Source organism: Lepidochelys kempii, chromosome 2, assembly GCF_965140285.1.
Source record: "Lepidochelys kempii isolate rLepKem1 chromosome 2, rLepKem1.hap1, whole genome shotgun sequence".
In the NCBI taxonomy this organism is placed as follows: domain Eukaryota; kingdom Metazoa; phylum Chordata; order Testudines; family Cheloniidae; genus Lepidochelys; species Lepidochelys kempii.
In genome coordinates this window covers 183,172,279-183,191,342 of record NC_136381.1, presented here as the reverse complement: position 1 = coordinate 183,191,342, position 19,064 = coordinate 183,172,279, and the positions used below count along the sequence as shown (strand labels likewise).

Below are 19,064 nucleotides of genomic sequence, written 5' to 3'. Positions count from 1 at the left end.
GTAGACATGGCCCAAGTACTGCACCTTTCTACAGTACACTTACTATAAAGAGGCAGTCATTGTTCCATCATTAAGATAATAACTGAAATTAGTGGAAAAGTCCTATTTTAGCACTATTATGTCTGGCCAAGCCAATTTTTCTTGCCAAAGTCAATTCCCAGATTTACTCTTACAGCAAAGTTTGAAGGAAATAGGTCAAACTGAGTTACAGGTCATTAGAAATTACATTGATTTAAAATTTTGACTTTTAAACTAATATTTCTTTGTCTCTCACCCCTTCAAACTTTCAGTACAACTGAAAACTCATCTGCGGGCTGTTGTTTGAAGATGACATTATAATAAAGCTTAATGATTTTGACATAGATAATTTGGGGTCTGATCCAGTTCCCTTAGCAATCAACAGGAGTAATGGGCCATTTCTACCCTGAGGAATGTCAATGGGAGGATTTTTTGCCATTGATGTCAGTGGAAGCAGGATTTGGCATGACATGCATGTGGCCCACTATTGACCAGCTACAACCTAGAGAGAACATAATGGCCCTTCTACAGGTGACAGCTAACAGACCTAGTGGTAAAGACCTCATTTTTGGCAGGACTGAGGTTCCAGTCCTGGCTCAGCAGGGTTGCATGGTTTATCATAGATTTGTACGCTCTCCATATGGTCTCATTCCAAAACTGATTTTGATTCCCTATTTCATTTTTTTAAATGAAACTAAAAATGCATTTTGAAACTCTGATTTAAGACTTTAAGGTTAAAAAAAGACTTTAAAATCACTCCACCTCCTGCCACCAGTGAGTGCAGGGCAGGTCCCTTCCCCCAAAGCCCCTCCCCAGGACTGCCATGATCTTGTGCTGCATTGGGGTGGGGGGGTACAATGCCCTCCACGTCCCCAACTCTGCCCATGGGGTCAGGGCTTCTGCCCCACAGAGAGCACCAGGTCTCAGGTATTCAGCCCTGCGCCTTCCCCAGCTTCAACCCTTCAGGGGGGCACCAGGGATTGGGGCTTCAGCCGCAGGGCCCCGCAGACCCCTTGAAAGGGCTCACGGACCCCCTGGAGACTGCATAACCCTGGTTGAGAACCACTGAGCTACAGGGTTCCTGGCAGCTGCAGTTCTCAGCACACACTGAGGGAAGGAGAGAGCGACGCACAGGAAACTCTGTGCAAGCCTGGCAGCAAGCATCAGGCTGTCTCTCCCTCTGGATTCCTGAGCTCTGGGGAATATATGCAGGTATCTGGGCCAGGGGGCCTTCTGGCTGGGCTCTGGGAGGGATAGGGTGTGGGTATCTGGGCTGGGACATCCCAAGGTTAGGCTCTGGGAAGGAGGGGGGTTGGGTTTATTGGCTGGGAGGTGCGCAGGTGGGCTCTGGGGTGGTTGTGGATGTCTGCCCCCCCCAGCTAAGCTCGGGGGAGTGGGGGCAAGAAAAACAGGAACTGGGTTGTCATATGGGTTTCTTTAACTCTCTACTCCTAGGGAAAATTTTGTGTGTGTCTGTATTGTTACAAACATACTTGCTGACAGGTATTTTGAAACAAATCACCAAAATAATTAAAACTGGCATGACTATGTAGTGTTATTTTGACAAATAAAATGTGCAGAATTTTTAAAATATTGTGAGCAGAATTTATTTTTTTGGCACAGAATGCCCCCAGGAGTAAGCAAATAGAGCCCACAGAAAGCCACGCTTCTAAAGAAGAGCACTATGTATGCTTGAAAGCTTCTCTCTCTCTCTCACCAACAGAATTTGGTCCAATGAAAGATATTACCTTATCCACCTTGTCTCTCTAAAACACTTCATACAAGTGAGTTTGCAAAGTCTTAAGAGAGCTTATGAGTAAAGTATATGTCCCAATGCCATCTACTGGGGCAGGACAGAACTGCTGCTATGTAGAGTTCTCTCCATTAGATGAGATTGTTCTATAACTTAAAACACGTTTCGATTCTGAAAAGGTATTGTAAAAGTGGCATTGTGGGATTTTATGCTATTATTTCTCAATTACTCTCTCCATATTAAATTTGCTCAGTTTACAAGTAAAGCTATAGGGTGTCTCTTCTCTCCTGCACGCAAGTCACCAGCTCTGCAAACACAGTCTGTGTTTTTTCCTTCTTGCACATCACCACCAGTATTAACAATCCTGCAGGCCAAATTATCTCCTCAATTTTCAGGGTTGCACAAATATATGGAGTCATTGAGAGAAAAACAAACCTTAGAACCCTCAAAGATTATATTTTTACAGAGTCATGGGGGGGGGTAGAACTGCACTTCAAGGATTAGTCAAGCCACAGTTTAATGATGACAGTCTTCAGTTCAAATTCCATTGATTCTTTATAGTACATGTGCATCTGGATATTTAATAAGTCCATTGCTGGGAGTGGAGGAGGAAGTATAACCCCAAACTATTGCAAATTGAGAGAAGATTTTTCATCTGTTCTCTACATATTCAGCACTCTCAGCAGTGAAAATTAACAGCCCATTATATACATTATCTCACTTATAAAAATTGGAGAGGTAGTTCTTAGTTAATATTTTCCTCAAAAAATTTTATTAATTTGGGCATGAACCATGTGTGCATAAAGAAAAGAATAATACATTCAAAGTTATACTGAGTCCAAGTGGAAGCTTCCTTATCTAGGAAATCAGTGGTAAGAGTCCCATTGACTTTAACTGGAGATGGAGCTAGCCCTTAATGCAACTTGCAATAAGGCCAACAGGCTTCACCACCTATGAATCTCAAGGGTACAGCCTATTCTTCACCAGCTATTCAGTGTCCCAAAAGCACAATTCTGCTCAGTTAAAATTTCAATGTACATTTTTTAAAGAAAAAGTGAGTTATTCTCCACTGATTGTGGAATGTACCTTTGCTAGGCAATTAAAGGAGGCCCCACTCCTGCAGCGGACTGTGAATGAGTGCACCTAAGTAAAGCTCCATTGACTTCAATGGGGATTCATGTGTGCACATTCAATCCCAGGATCATGGCCTGGGGACAATATTCTCCTGTTGGTGATCTATACATGTTAAGAAAGCTGAATACCATAGTGAAAAAATTATGATTATTGACTATAGGATCCACACGGGTGGTATACCCAAGAACTGGTATTAGTATTACTCTATAGGTTAGAGAAATATTTTGCCCATAAATCCTTTTCCTACAGTATATTTTCAATATATATTTTCATATTTTCAATATACTGTAGGTCTCATTATTTGCATTATTTTAACTAACGTTAAAACTCTGCTACTGGAACTTCTCTGCTGTTGCTTCATGTCTGCCTCTGTGGCATATCAAAAAATGCACTGTGTATGTATACTGGAGCATGATGGCTTAGCATTTGTTTTATCTCAGCAAAAACTCAATTGAACAATTTTCATGGAAAGTGAATACCAAAGGGGAGGAAGAAAATTCTAGTGGAAGTTGTATTGCAGTCACCGTTTCCCTACATCTTTGGAAACCCAGTTATATTAGCATTGTGCAAGCAAATCAGAACCAGAAATGAAAGACTACAAAATGAAAAGGCTACACTGACTTGAAACTGATGTAAGTTAAGAATCAGGCCCAGCATTCCTTAAAGCTGGTTCAACTTACATTTACTTCTCGCTAATGTGGTCTGCTTGGGAGAACTCTGATGCTGGAAAAGTAAAGGAATTGTAGGTAAAAATTAAAGTTGCATTGGCTGAGCAATTGTTTATCCCCCAGCTGCACAACATTTGATGGTCTGTAACACTGCCTAACACATCAGTGTAAATTGTAGGGGAAGAAGGTCTTAAATGAATAGGAATAAGAAATGGCATCATACAGTAGCAGCAAACAACAAAACACCATGAACTTCCACTTAACGGAGAAAGATGATGTTTGCAGTCTTCTTTGGGGAAGTTTTCAGTGGAATGATTACAGCTGCTATGACAACAAGGGGGAGGATGTGATGTCACATAATGATCCGAGTGACTGCAGTCACATTGTCCCAGCACACCGCTCTAGTTGCCAGCTGGAAATCCAGTAGAGACCTTATTAAGTGCATCTGTTCAGTAATTACTACAACTTTCCACTCATCACATTTTCAACTTTGAAAACAGCCAGAGATCATAGGCCCCAGATACTGATGTAATACCAGGGGTTAAATTCTGAGTCCTGGAAATCTCAAGTTGGTAGCTATTAGAAATCCAGGGTCAGGTTTCAGTGGAACTATTAAGTACAATCTATGTCACTGGAGAGAGCAGCTAGGAAAAATCAACACAATTGTTTATGAATTCTTGGAAATGCGCTATGGAAAATGCATATGGCTGGTAGGCTTCACCCTGTGTGATTTAATTTGCTTCAATTATAGGTCAGATTATTTTCTAAATTACTCCAGCTCCACACTAGTGTAAATCTTTGAGGCCAGATTCTCAGCTAGTGTAAATCATTGTAGCTTACTTAACCTCAGTGGAGCTATGCTGTTTCATACCCCTTGACTTGAGTGGTGTTACTCCAGATTTACATTGGTGTAAATGAGAACAGTGTTAGTCAGCCTTTTATTTGTCTACACATAGCTACAGAACCATAAACATGCATCTACCCTGCATACGAAAAACAGGCTAATTAGCAGAGCATAAGAATTTTTTAAAAAATAGTTCTGTGGCAGAACAAATCCCAAAAGACAGTTAGATTTGAAAGCTCTCTCTCCCAGTCTCCAATTCTTGTATTGGTCAGAAATACAAAACTTTAACAGAAAAAAAATCAACCACTTTCTATCTTTGATTTCTCTCATAATTTAGATTTGGAAAGAGAGGGAAACTTCCTAAATTCAGGCTTGTTTCATACCAGGTTTGTTTGGCCACCAGTGTATCCAAAGTGAATTATTTAAAATTACAGTGGCCATAGCAAACTCTGGAGGAGATATTGATTAGATTACCTAAAAGTCTTTCCTTCCTCTAACTTCTGTGGTCCTACAAGGTAACCCAGACTAAGACAGCTAAATAGAAATGTTCTAAGCAGTGAATTTAAATGCTTTTCCTAAACTGGTGAGATTGGAGTTCAGGCTTCTATGATTCTCCTGCGACAATATGTGACATCTCTGACACCAAATGCAAGGAGCTGATTTCCCTGCATTCCTTACGCTACTTTAGGTGTTATCAGGGAAATACAAACACCTGAACTTGAGTCTTGTCAAGTAAAAAAGGAACTCAGTTTGAATGGTTTACATAGTATTTATTTGTAATTTTATAGTATCTGCAAATATTCTCTTACTGCTACAGATCTTAATTAGTTATTTTACAGGTCAATGGATTTAATGAGACTACTGACTGTGAAGTGGAAAACAAGATAATTTTGTTAGGCAGACATGAAACACTATTTGATTCGTATTGAGTTTAGCACCTTCTGCAGGCTGAAACTTGCAGCTGTTACTCAGCTAAAAGTCTCATTGATCCCTGGATAAAGCTTACGTAAACAGGGCTTGCAGAAGGAATCTTCCCTCCCCCAGGGTTGGAAATCATCGGTGCAGCCTCTCACTGTGCTCCCCATCCAACACCATACATAAAAGACAGAGAGACAACCCCATTGTTTATGCCCCTGAACAACCCATCTCTGCTACCAGAGACAGCCATATTGGAACACTGCTCTGTGGTTCATATACACTTATGAGCCGTGTGCTCCCTCTCTGCTTCCTCTCCCTAAAGAAGTAGCATGATCCAGTGGTTGGGATGCTAGTCTAGGACTCGGGAGACATGGGCTCAATTCCTCACTCTGCTGCAGACTTCCTGTGTAACCTTGGGCAAGTCATTTAGTTGGTCAGTTCGCCTGTGCCTCATTTCGCCATCTGTAAAATGGGGATAATAGCACTTCCCTACCTCACAAGGGTGTTGTGGGGATAAATACATTAAAGAATGTGAGGTGCTCTATTGAAGAGTGACTCACCAGCTGACATACTCCCTCATGGCAGGGCAAAGCACAGCAGGACCTTTCCCCCAGTGGCCTTGTTCTGACAGCCATTCAGGGCCAGTGGTGATTCTGTTCTTCTAGCAACTTGTCCTTCCACCAAGGTCATGTAGTCTCAACCCTTCCAGGGTAACAATATCCCAAATAAAGTTTCCAGCAACACTAGTAGTCATCCATACAGTCTCTCTCCCCGCTCCCAGGCTCCTCTTCAATCCCACTCTTCTGCTCCCGGGCTCCTCTTCAATCCCACTCTTCTTTCAGAGTAGCAGGTTCCTGGGTTTCTCCCCAACAGAACTCAAACACCCCCGAACAAAACCATGAAGAACTTTAGCTGCTGGTACCCACCCTGGGCCTGAGTTTAGTCCCTTGGGTTCTTTGACCCACAGGGCTACATACCTGGAACCTTGCCCCTGTTTTAGGGCCCACCACAGAGTTAGCTCCTTCCTGTAGCTTCCCCATACTTCCCCCCACAGAAGGCAGGAGCGGGCTCTCAACTGGGGATACATGTACGCTTGGGGGTATACACAGATCTTCCAGGGGGGTACATCAACTGATATCTAGATATTTGCCTAATTTTACAACAGGCTACAAAAAAAACACTAGTGAAGTCAGTACAAACTAAAATGTCATAAATGACTACTTTATACTGCTCTATATACACTATACACTGAAATTTAAGTATAGTATGTATATTCCAATTGATTTATTTTAGAATTATATGGTAAAAATTAGAAAGACAGACATTTTTCAGTAATAGTGTGCTGTGACTTTTGTATTTTTATGTTTGATTTTGAAAGCAAATAGTTTTTAAGTGAGGTGAAACTTGGGGGTATGCAAAACAAATCAGATTCCTGGAATGGGTACAGTAGTCTGGACAAGATGAGAGCCACTGCCCTAGACCCCTTCTCTCCTAGATCTCCAACTTCCTGAGTCTCTCTCCTCACTGTTCTTCTGAATTCCTTCTGATGACAATCAGCTCTTCCTCAGCAGGGTCTGATAACAAATTGAGTCTACACCCCTTCCAGGTATAGAGAAGTGGTCTAATTGAGCCTTCAGGCTCTCATTAACCCTTTTGCTGCCAGTATCGGTTGTACACACAATCTCATGCTCAGATACTATTGTAAGATAGATAAATCAGTTGAATCACAGTGGTGATGTTACATATCTAGAAAGTTGAGGGCAGGATTTGCCTCAGACAGTCAAAATTCAAAAAAATTATACAAGGTAATCAGAGGAATTCTCCTTAGGAGTGACAATAATGATTTTATCCACTATCACCTTTCCTCCTTGTCTAAAGCTTATGAGCTTATTTTCCTACATGCAAGGCCCAACCATGGTGGATAATGCTGCCTGCTCTCACATGTCAAAACACAGTGCAAAGGTTTTACATTTCACAGCTTCCCTTAGAAATGAAATTGACAGGGAAAAAAATACTTTAGAAGTGATCCATACTAAGGTGCCACAGCACGAATCTGATCCCGTTTCAACTCCACTGAGTTTGGCCTCAGAACTAGCAATGATCTTTCACCTCAGAATTATTTTGACATACAAGAGGTTAACCCAGGACACAGACTTTTTAATTGTGTGCCAAGATATATACCATGGGGCAAAGTGGTCTAGTACAAGAAGCAGATAGGTCCTCAGTTGGTGTAAATCATCATAACTCTATTAAAGGATTGCCAGGCCTTTGCAGTGGAAGTAAAGTAACTTTCTAGAAAAGCTCATGTAGGCTCCATCCTATAAAGTGCTGAGCACACCTATGAAATGTTGAGCCCCCTACTCCCATTGAAATCCCTCTCTCCCTTATAGATTAAGAGATTCCCAGGCCAGAAGGGACCATTGTGATCATCTAGCCTGACCTCCTGTATATAGAGCTTCCCCAAAATAATTCCTAGAGCTTGTATTTTAGAAAAACATCCAATCTTATTTTAAAAATTGCCCATGATGGAGAATCCACCATGACCTTTGGAAAATTGTTCCAACAGGCAACTACTCTTAAAAATTTACACCTTCTCTCCATTGGATGGTGTTCCACTGTGCTCTGTGAGATTGAAGAGCCCACTATCAAATATTTATTCCCCATGTAGGAACCACAACTGCAAAGACGTAAAAGAGCGAATCATAACAGGAATTCATGTTGCTTATTATTGCATCAGGGTGCAATTCACCACTGTGTAGAGGGCCAGCACAAGTCTACACCTCACCCACATAATTCTGATCTGAACATCCATGGAAGTGAAGTGAATTTCATGCATAGCAAACAGACATATCAGACAGGTTTGAGTCCAGCTTTGTAATTTGGGAATGGAGTTAATAGCAACTTATACCTTTGTAGATTCTCGTTCCACAAAAAGTTTCTTAGAGAGACAAGGTGAGTGAGGTAATATCTTTTATTGGACCAACTTCTGTTGGTGAGAGAGACAAGCTTTAGAGCTTACACAGAGCTCTTCTTCAGGTCTGGTAAAAACCTGAACCAGACCTGTAGAGAAGTTATGTGTAAGCTTGAAAGCTTGTCTTTCTCACCAACAGACGTTAGTCCAATAAAAGATATTACCTCATCCACCTTGTGTCTCTAATACCTTGAGACCAACATGGCTACAACAACACTGCATACAATATATTTGTTGTCAGTTTTCTTTTCTCTACAATTGTTTTTCCTTTCTTTATATCATATTGTATCTATATTGGTTTCAGAGTATTGTGACAAATTATTTAATAAAATAATTAAAATAAAGACATACATTTTTATCATATAGCTAGGTTAGTATCACAGTATCATGCTTAGAATTCCCAGTTCTACTGGTTCAGGTGGCAAGATACTTGACCTAAACATCAAAATTACTAATATCAGTTCTTCTCTATCTAAAAACAGTGGTAAGCAGAACTCTTTTAGTTGCATCACTGGAACAGGGTTTTTTAAAAATTCATGGAACAGCTTACTACTGGTGAAATATGCTGACTGAAATCTCTAGTGACTGAAGTTTTCTATCTGCAGAACAGAAACAGCTCATTCATATGCAAGTGGAGGTCTCTTCACACTACCCCCAAACTAGAATTCAGTCCTGACTTGGAAGCCCCAGTTCCAGAGGTGGAAATGTACTTCAGGCTCCTCAACGTCTCTGCCAACAGTGGTACCAATTATGTTGTTTTTCCTGACATTGGACATATCGCCACTAGAAAATGGACTCAGCCCACGAAATGCATTTTACCTTGGCCACCAAAGAGTGATCATTTTCTTTCACAGCAATCCACAGAAGGAAAAATCTGAAAAGCCACTAAATTAGGTTAACGCATAGCATAGTTAGTGGGACGTTTGTAATCTGCTTGTATTTGGGAAGTGCAGTGCTGACTCCAGGTGCCGTCCTAATGCACTAACATGGCTCTTTAAAGAAGAGAAGTACATGTGAGCAGCACAGAACAAATGTGGGGTGAGGCACCCATACCATCTCAACTGCAAAGATGTTTTCCACCAAAAGTACCTCTTCTAAAAGCTTTTGCAGATGATCAAGCAAGCTCCAGGAGTTAGCACTGCACTTCTGAAGAAGCTGAAGGGAATCCCATTGTGACGACCATGAAAAAAATGCAATCTCATTACAGGAAAGATAAATTTAGGCTCCCTACCCCCCTCCCTTAGGGGTGTCAATGTGATATTACAATTCCCTTGTTTTTCCCCCAAAGATTGAAAAAAAATTATTCCTAAGAATGTGTGGGCAATACTTGTTATCATTTCCGGTACATAAAAAACAACTATGTATGGTCAGTCAGATTGACATTTATTTTACATTAAGAGAATAAAAACAGAACAAAAGTAAAACTTCCATAAAAGAGTACAGTGTGGGTGTAGCAGATAGGATCTGATCAGATTACAAAATGGCAGCTGCCATCAGAAGAACTCCTAAAAATTTAAAGTTACAGTACACATAAATAGCAACTATTATCTAGCTAATGTAAAGACAGTCTTTCAATTGAACAGAAAAATAAGTACAGTGCAAACTTCATATCTTTCTCACTTGTTTGATGCTTGATTGTCCACAACCCTCTTTGAATAAAAATCTGAACCATACATGTCAGCTAGTTTGAATATTGGAACTTCTGCTAAGAGCCTGTCAAGTGAAAATGTCAGAGAAACACAGAATCATTTTCCTCTAACAAGGAACTTTAGGGGTAAAGCAGTTTGCCTTATTCTAATAAAGCTACACTCTCACACTCTGCTTCACTGTAGAACCTTTCCTTAAAAGTTCTCCAGCCCCACTCCTGCCTGGAGTCATATGACAGATTTAAATAAACAGTGCACATATCTTCACAAGTCACAATATTTATATAACCAATGCACAAAATAGATGACCAAGGTAAATTTCTGCAGTAACCTAATAAGAACATTGTGTGTGTGTGTGTATGCACTTCATAAATACACTTCCCTGGGTCACCACTTGAAATTTAACATCAAAATGGGGTTCAATCAATGAATCAGAAAATCACAGACTTTGAAGACACAGAGGAAACAGAGCTTATGAACAAATATTGACCAGAGATTGAACTACCATTGATCTGGACACAAACCTCCCATTTATTTTAACTGGAGCTCAGCACGCAGAATGGTGGCGGAGTCCTTTTTAATGACAGTGGAGCTCAGAGAATCTTTGCTGCAAGATCTCATAAATGGTGGACAACATTATTATGAATCACACCCATAAAACCATTTATTTCAGGTCAGTGTTCCCCCCCAGTACCTAAACAATGTTGAGTTACAGTAGAATTCCCAATCAATTCAGTTACTTCTAATCGTTATAACTGTATTCTATAACAATACATTCATTAGACTCATGTGACTAGGATACTTAAAACAAAATGCTATTCAAACACTTCTGGATATGAAAAGCACGGAGTTAAAATTAGCTTTTAATCATAGAAAAAATGAACAACAAAGAAGGAAATATAATCTTGTTGACATTTTTGTTTACCATCTTCTCAAGCTGAATGACAGTGGGTCTGATTCTTCACTTCCTTGCATGTTTAGTTTAGTCAATTAGACCAGGTAGATATGAAACAGTAGATACAAAACACTGGCATTCTGATACACTAGTGTTCTACACTCACTATGCACCAGAGTGACAAGACATGGTGGCAAGGCAAGAAACAGGCACTGTGTTTTCATCGTTAGTCTTTTAAACTTTCAATTGCACTCTGATTTGTTTATTTCTGAATGGGGAAATTGGCTACAGAGATAATTTATCTTTCTGGAAGAATTCAAATCTAATAGCCCCACTCCAGGCAAAAAGTTCACAGACTGTGCAATGTCCAGATGGAACGGGGAGTCAAATAAAGATCTCAGAACAAACACTTACTACTAGGTAGACTTATTAACCTGAATGGTCCCATAGAAATCACAAGACTTGATTCATAGGCCCACTGTGGTCCCTTTGAATAACTCCACTAGTGCAAAAGGACCATAAACCCAATTTAAGTGGCTACTCAGGAAGTCTCCACCTGGTGTAAAGCACTACACCATGACTCCTCACAACCCCAGTTATAACGGCTGTCGCTGGGAGAAAGGAGCATAGCCAGAGTCTCTGCTTTCCTGATATTCCCAGCTGCCGGAACTGTTTCTTTGGGCCACCAATACCGGGCTGAAAATTACAGCAGCCTTGAACTTGCTCTAATTAACACTATGGCATGAACAGGACACTGACCAGCACCAGAATGATGACGCTATGAGGGTTGCATGAATGCCTGGAACCAAAGAACAGAGTTGTGGAAAAAGGGCATTTCCCCAATCCCACACAACTTATCTTCAATATTAGGCTCAAACCCTTCTCCAAGAAAAGCGACAATAAGTCTAATTGTAAACCATCATTAAGCAAACAGCCACACAGTAAGTCATCTCCTAGCTGGAAGACAGCAATTAGATGCATAGACAGATTAAAATGTACATAGCATGTCATTTTACACAGAGCTCCACCTCAGCTGACTGCTTTCAGCCTGATATGGTTACTGTATTAGTGCCTAATCCTCAAAAGTACTGAGTTCCCACAATTCCTATTAACCCCAATAAAAGTTGTGGGAGCTCCATATTTCCAAGGAATCACTGAGACTCTTTGAAAACCTGGTTCTAAATACCAAGGCAGAATTCTCTTCCAATTAAAAGGAAGAAACACTAAAGTTAAGACCATTCCTCATAGTTTTTAGTTGGCAGGCAATCGCTAAGAAATATTCACACTCTTCAGTACAGAAACTTACACATATTTGATTACTCAAGAATCCTTTGTGTACTAGTAATCTTAGGAAGCATGTTTGCAAAGTTATCACAAATGCATACGTCAAACCAGTGCACATTTGTGAAGCCACACAGATCCTTTTGAAATATACCTATCATATTTTATTATTTCTACATACTATAGTGTACAATAACATGAAAATGGTTAGTTGTTTTCCTTGGGTACCCGTTTGTGCATAAATCTTGAGGAAAACATCTGTGAGATAACATGACTACTACCTTAAACCCCAAGAAGTAGGAATTGTAAATCCAGGTCCTTTGACGCAAAATCTGGTTCTGTTTTCTCTAGCATAACTCGTAATAACAGACAAATAGCCAAAACAGAAATCTTATTGGTTCTAAGTATGTATTAATAACATTAACCACACACACAAATGCTTTGTTGCCTAAGCTAGTGATGTGTCCTTCCGAGGCCCAAAAGAGAACAGCACCATGGGAATGCTAGTCCCCCAAACTGCCACAGAGTGATGCAAAGTGATGCCAAATAACTATTTATTCATAAAGATACAAGGTGTTAAATAGGGCTTTATAATGGAATCTTGATGAAATTTTATTATGGAGAGGTGGTTGCCTCTCCACAGTTAAAGTAAAATAAAAATAGTGCATAATATTTGTGTTGTAGTTTTCCTCTTCAAAGTGCTGTATGAACATTAACATACTGCTATATGAAAATACTTCCCTGCAGTGCATACTCTAACTTTAAATAGCTCTCCCAGAAAGTTTAGGTTTTAACAGTTCAAAAGCCATTACAACTCAAGACAGAGGCTTGGAAGACGAGAGAAGGAAGTTCTCACATCCAACAAAAAGTTTGCATCCGTCATTAGAGAATGAAATTCTGCACTCAGTTACACCAATGTAAATCCAGAATAAAACTCCACTGACTTCACTAGTGCAAGAGAGCAGAATTTGAGTCAATTTCTAAAAGATATACATAAAGTGATGGTTTCTTCCTCATAGATTATCCAAAATTCCCACTTGGATTACAAAGAAAAATAAAATCGGCATGGTGGCTTGTTTTCTTTTTGAGATATACAGGGATTTGCATAATGCAGCCCAGTGAGATGTAAAATTTTGAAAGAACAGCCTGTTCAGATTACGCAGCATGCCTAACCTTTGCACAGCAAGCCTCACAAAGAAAAAAAAAATCTGCAGACACCTGTAGCTTTGAGAAGGCTCACTTTTTCTCCCCTGCCAGCACAATGAACACCAAGCAGCAAACCCATTCCTTATGTAAACAACTGCACCAGGAACAAACATGGCCCTAGAAATTAAAACCTCTCCTGAAGCACAAATCTAGAATTTTTTTCTTTTTATATATATATATATATATAAAAAAAGAGATTATATGTTTCTACTTTAACTAGAAAATAGTACATGGTCATAAGTTTTTGAAAGCCTACTAGATGAGCAGAGAAATAATAAAAAACAAACCCCCAAGCTCCCAGTGCTTATGTTACTGGACTTGTCGGAAGAAAATGCATCAAGCAACTTAGAAACATGTAATCCTAAAACACAGGCTTTCCTGAGATAAGGCTCCAAAACAAAAAGTTGTGCAAATCTCTTAATTAAACTATTCCAAAAACACAGATAAAAGGGTTTAGAGCAGCTACTAGTCAAAGGCAAATTTCTTCGACAGAGGAAAATAAAGGAAACAGCTGGATACAAAGCAAAGCGAAAAAGTTACAGGACATCTATGCATTACAAAAAGCATTGTTGGTGGATAAACAGTCTCCTCATACTGTGCCTAATATACAAAGAAAGCTAGAAGAAAAGGGAGGGAGGGAAATAAAACCAAGAATTAAAACAAAAAGCCTCACCAATTGTAAAGCTAAAGCCATCAATGCTGAAAGTGGCACTCCGGCATTTTTTAAATCCTTCTTTTCTACCGCTTGGCTCTGTCATGATCCTGTCAGTTTGTACTCCAGCAGCAGTAGTTCTCCCCTCGTGGAATCAGAGCTTCTGAGCTAGCAATTAGCTGTCCTTGTATCTCTGCCTGTAGCAGCACTCACACCCGACTTCACACATCTCCTAACGCAGAGAGCTGAATCCGAAAGACATGAACCCAGCAGTATTCTCCACCCCCTAAAACTGCCGCTGGCGTGTTATCGACATGCCTACTCAGAGTTTAACAACTGGTTAGAGGCTCTGGGATCCAAACTTAACAGGCAATTAGTGTAACACTCCTGAGTCAACAAGTCAATTGTCAAATTTCTGGGTAGGAGTTCAGTATACAATTAAAATAACCTGAAGTGTTGAATTTTGCTAGAATCTAAGCACTGGCACTCCTTGTATTCCATGTAGTATTGGATATATTTTGCTTTCCACAACCAACTCTCTGTACAATTTTTTAATAAGTATGTACCCAAATACCTGGATGCTAATATCTAAACTGGTGACAGGTTTCAGAGTGGTAGCCGTGTTAGTCTGTATCAGCAAAAACAACAAGAAGTCCTTGTGGCACCTTAGAGACTAACAAATTTATTTGGGCATAAGCTTTCGTGGGCTAGAACCCACTTCCTCGGATGCATGGAGCTTAATCTGTTAGTCTCTAAGGTGCCAAAAGGACTCCTCGCTGTTTTTGCTAATATGCTAAACTGTATTGTTAAATTTATCCACCTAAATTTGGGTTATTGCTGATTATGCACTATATATATCTTATGACTTTTAAAACAAACACAAAGTATTTGTGGATAATTTAAGCACTATACCCAGATTTACAGACACTCTTTTCTTAACCTGTGTATTATATAATTTTCTAACATTAGCTTTAAACCCCTGCCTTTATAACTCTCCTAGTTTATGGAGGCTTCAGATGTGCAGCAAATTATAGTGCTCAAATTCCAGCCCAGTGCTTGTGGGCAACACTAGTGTTTTAATCCCACTCAAGGTAACATGAAGACACATGCTTATAATGCACCATCAATGAACAGTTTCTTATAGTTGTATATCTCCGAAAACACATATATTGGCAGTAATTTAACCATTAGAGCAGATACAACTATGAGACAATACTAAAAGTAAATTATCAGTGACATTGAAGCATCCAGCAAAACCTCTGAAAAACTGAAAAGCCTGCAGGCTCTACCTTTCCTCAGCAGTTGCTACCACAAAAATAATACACTGCATTTAGCACTTTTGTCCAAGGATCTCTAAGCACTTTGACAATATTAACCGAGCTTTGCAATACACTGGTGAAATAAGTAAGCATTACTGTCATTTGTCCATTTTTATGAATGGACAAACTGGAGCAGAGCAGTTAAGAAACCTATGATGTTTGCATAGCAGGTTAGTGGCAGATCAGGAAGGCTGATCCTTAGTCAGGGGGCAGGGCTATCAAGAAGGCCAGGGCTTTATAAAGCAGTGAGCAACCAACCAGAGAGCTTTGCGACCAGGGACCGCTAACAGGGAGTTTCGAGAGGGAGTTGGAAAGGGGGCAAGGTACACTTGCCATTCTTTAAAACCTTTAAACTAAACTATAATCAAAACTTCTTGATTTAAAACAAAAACCCTATCATTACCTAGGTAGCTGTAGGAGAGAATGCAGGCAGAAGCCCAGCAGCAGAGTGGGGACTATCCTGTTTATTGCACTCGGTGTAGTATGTAGGATTACCTGCCCTGTGGGCGGGTGGCATATGTGTGCATTCGGTGGCATATGTGTTTATTGCACTCGGTGTAGTATGTAGGATTACCTGCCCTGTGGGCGGGTGGCATATGTGCTCCTGGCCTCAGAGACCATGTACGGGCTTTGGAGGCCAAGGTCGCGAAACTGGAGTAGCTAAGGGAGGCAGAGAGGTATGTTGATGAGGCTTTCCAGGACACTGTAGATTTGTCCCACCTCTGGTCATACAGCTCCTGCGCTGTTAAGGAGGATGAAAGGCCCAGAGAAGGAAAGCAGTCAATGGGAGCAAAGGGAAACCTTCCCATAGTTGGGACCCTCCTTCCAGATGATGTTGGGGTATCCTCTCGCACTGAGTCATTAGGAAAAGGCAGGTGTTAGTAATGGGAGATTCAATCATTAGAAACATAGATAGCTGGGTTTGTGATGACTAGGAGAACTGTATGGTGACTTGCCTGCCTGGTGCGAAGGTTGCAGATCTCTCTCAAGGCATCTAGATAGACCAGCTGCTCCAGGCCAATGGGAGCTGCTGGAAGTGGCAGCCAGTACGTCCCTCAGCCCGTGCCACTTCCAGCAGCTCCCATTGGCCTGGAGCAGCGAACCGCGGCCACTGGGAGCCGCGATCTGCCGAACCTGCCTCCACGGCAGGTAAACAAACCAGTGCGGCCCGCCAGGGGCTTTCCCTGCACAAGCGGCAGAACAAGTTTGGGAACCACTGAGATAGACTTATGTGTAGTGCTGGGGAGGAGCCGGTGGTCATGGTACATGTAGGTACCAATGACATAGGGAAGGGTAGGAGAGACATCCTGCAGGCCAAATTTTGGCTGCTAGGAAAGAGACTGAAATCCAGGACCTCTAGGGTGGCATTCTCAGAAATGCTTCCAGTTCCACGCGCAGGGCCAGGTAGGCAGGCAGAGCTTCAGAGTCTCCATGCGTGAATGAGACAATGGTGTAGAGAGGAGGGGTTTAGATTTATTAGGAACTGGGGAAACTTTTGGTATAGGGGGAGCCTATACAGGAAGGATGGGCTCCACCTCACCAAAGTGGATCCAGACTGCTGGCACTTAACATTAAAAAGGTTGCAGAGCAGTTTTTAAACTAAGAGATGGGGGAAAGCCGATTGCTGCAGAGGCGCACGTGGATCGGACAGAGACTTCTCTTAGGGGAGAGTCTATTGATAGAGATTCTCTAGGTTTTAGGCAGGAGGAGAGGATGGAAGAGGATAAAGTATGGGCCAGATCAGACGAGAAACAGTCACAAAGAATCTGACACATCAGAAAAGGGCAGACAAATAAACAGTGACAAGTTTTTAAAGTACTTGTACACAAATGCTAGAATTCTAAATAATAAGATGGGTGAGCTAGCATGCCTCGTGTTAAAGGAGGATATTGATATAATAGGCATCACAGAAACCTGGTGGAGTGAGGACGATCAGTGGGACACAATCATTCCGGGGTACAAAATATATCAGAAGGACAGAACAGGTCATGGGGGAGGGCACTATAGGTGAAAGAAAATGTAGAAGCAAAAGAAATAAAAATCTTAAATGAATCCACATGTTCCATAGAATCTCTATGGATAGCAATTCCATGCTCTAATAAGAATATAACAGTAGGGATTTCTTATCGACCACCTGACCAGGACAGTGATAGTGATGATGAAATGCTAAGGGAGATTACGGAGGCTATCAAAATAAAGAACTCAATAATAGTGGGGGATTTCAATTATCCCCATACCGACTGGGTACATGTCACCTCAGGATGAAATGCAGAGACAAAATTTCTCAATACTTTAAATGACTGCTTCTTGGAGCAGCTGGTACAGGAACCCACAAGGGGAGAGGCAACTCTCGATCTAGTCCTGCATGGAGCGCAGGATCTGGTCCAAAAGGTAACTATAACAGGACTGTTTGGAAATAGTGACCATAATATAACAACATTTAACATTCCTGTGGTGGGAAGAACACCTCAACACTCTAGCATTTAATTTCAGAAAGGGAAACTATGCAAAAATGAGGAGGTTAGTTAAACAGAAATTAAAAGGTACAGTGACTAGAGTGAAATCCCTGCAAGTTGCATGGACACTTTTCAAAGACACCATAATAGAGGCTCAACTTAAATGTATACCCCAAATTATAAAACACAGTAAAAGAACTAAAAAAGAGCCACCGTAGCTTAACAACCATGTAAAAGAAGCAGTAAGAGATTGTCATAAATATAAAGGGAAGGGTAAACACCTTTAAAATCCCTCCTGGCCAGAGGAAAAGCCCTTTCACCTGTAAAGGGTTAAGAAGCTAGGATAACCTTGCTGGCACCTGACCAAAATGACCAATGAGGAGACAAGATACTTTCAAAGCTGGAGGGGGGGAGAAACAAAGGGTCTTGGTCTGTCTGTGTGATGCTTTTGCCGGGGACAGAACAGGAATGGAGTCTTAGAATTTAGTAAGTAATCTAACTAGATATGCATTAGATTACGACTTCTTTAAATGGCTGAGAAAATAAGCTGTGCTGAATGGAATGGATATTCCTGTCTTTGTGTCTTTTTGTAACTTAAGGTTTTGCCTAGAGGGATTCTCTATGTTTTGAATCTAATTACCCTGTAAGGTATTTACCATCCTGATTTTACAGAGGTGATTATTTTTACTTTTTCTTCTATTAAATTCTTCTTGTAAGAAACTGAATGCTTTTTTCATTGTTCTTAAGATCAAAGGGTTTGGATCTGTGGTCACCTCTGTAAATTGGTGAGGATTTTTATCAAACCTTCCCCAGGAAGCGGGGTGCAAGGTTTTGGTGAGGATTTTGGTGGGAAAGACGTTTCCAAACGACTCTTTCCCAATAATAAACCCGGTTAGACGTTTGGTGGTAGTGGCAGCGAAAGACCAAGGACAAAAGGTAAAATAGTTTGTACCTTCTGGAAGTTTTAACCTAAGCTGGTAAAAGTAAGCTTAGGAGGTTTTCATGCAGGTCCCCACATCTGTACCCTAGAGTTCAGAGTGGGGAAGGAACCTTGACAGAGATAAAAAGGCATCTTTTAAAAAGTGGAAGTCAAATCCTAGTGAGCTAAATAGAAAGGAGCATAAACACTGCCAAATTAAATGTAAAAATGTAATAAGAAAAGCGAAAAGGAGTTTGAAGAACAGCTAGCCAAAAACTCAAAAGGTAATAACAAAATGTTTTTTAAGTACCTCAGAAGCAGGAAGCCTGCTAAACAACCAGTGGGGCCCCTGGACGATCAAGATACAAAAGGAGCACTTAAAGA

General features: G+C 40.7%; 1 protein-coding gene across 1 annotated transcript in view; it reads right to left on the bottom strand.

Annotated features, from left to right (window-relative positions):
• The window catches only part of PDE1C (phosphodiesterase 1C), a 419,371-nt gene extending 405,201 nt beyond the window's left edge, over positions 1 to 14,170 (bottom strand). The window contains exon 1 of the mRNA XM_073332967.2: positions 14,008 to 14,170. Within this exon, the coding sequence (XP_073189068.1) occupies positions 14,008 to 14,092 (85 nt within the window). The 5' untranslated portion in view covers positions 14,093 to 14,170. The remainder of the gene's footprint in view (positions 1 to 14,007) is intronic.
• Positions 14,171 to 19,064: the final 4,894 nt, after the last annotated feature.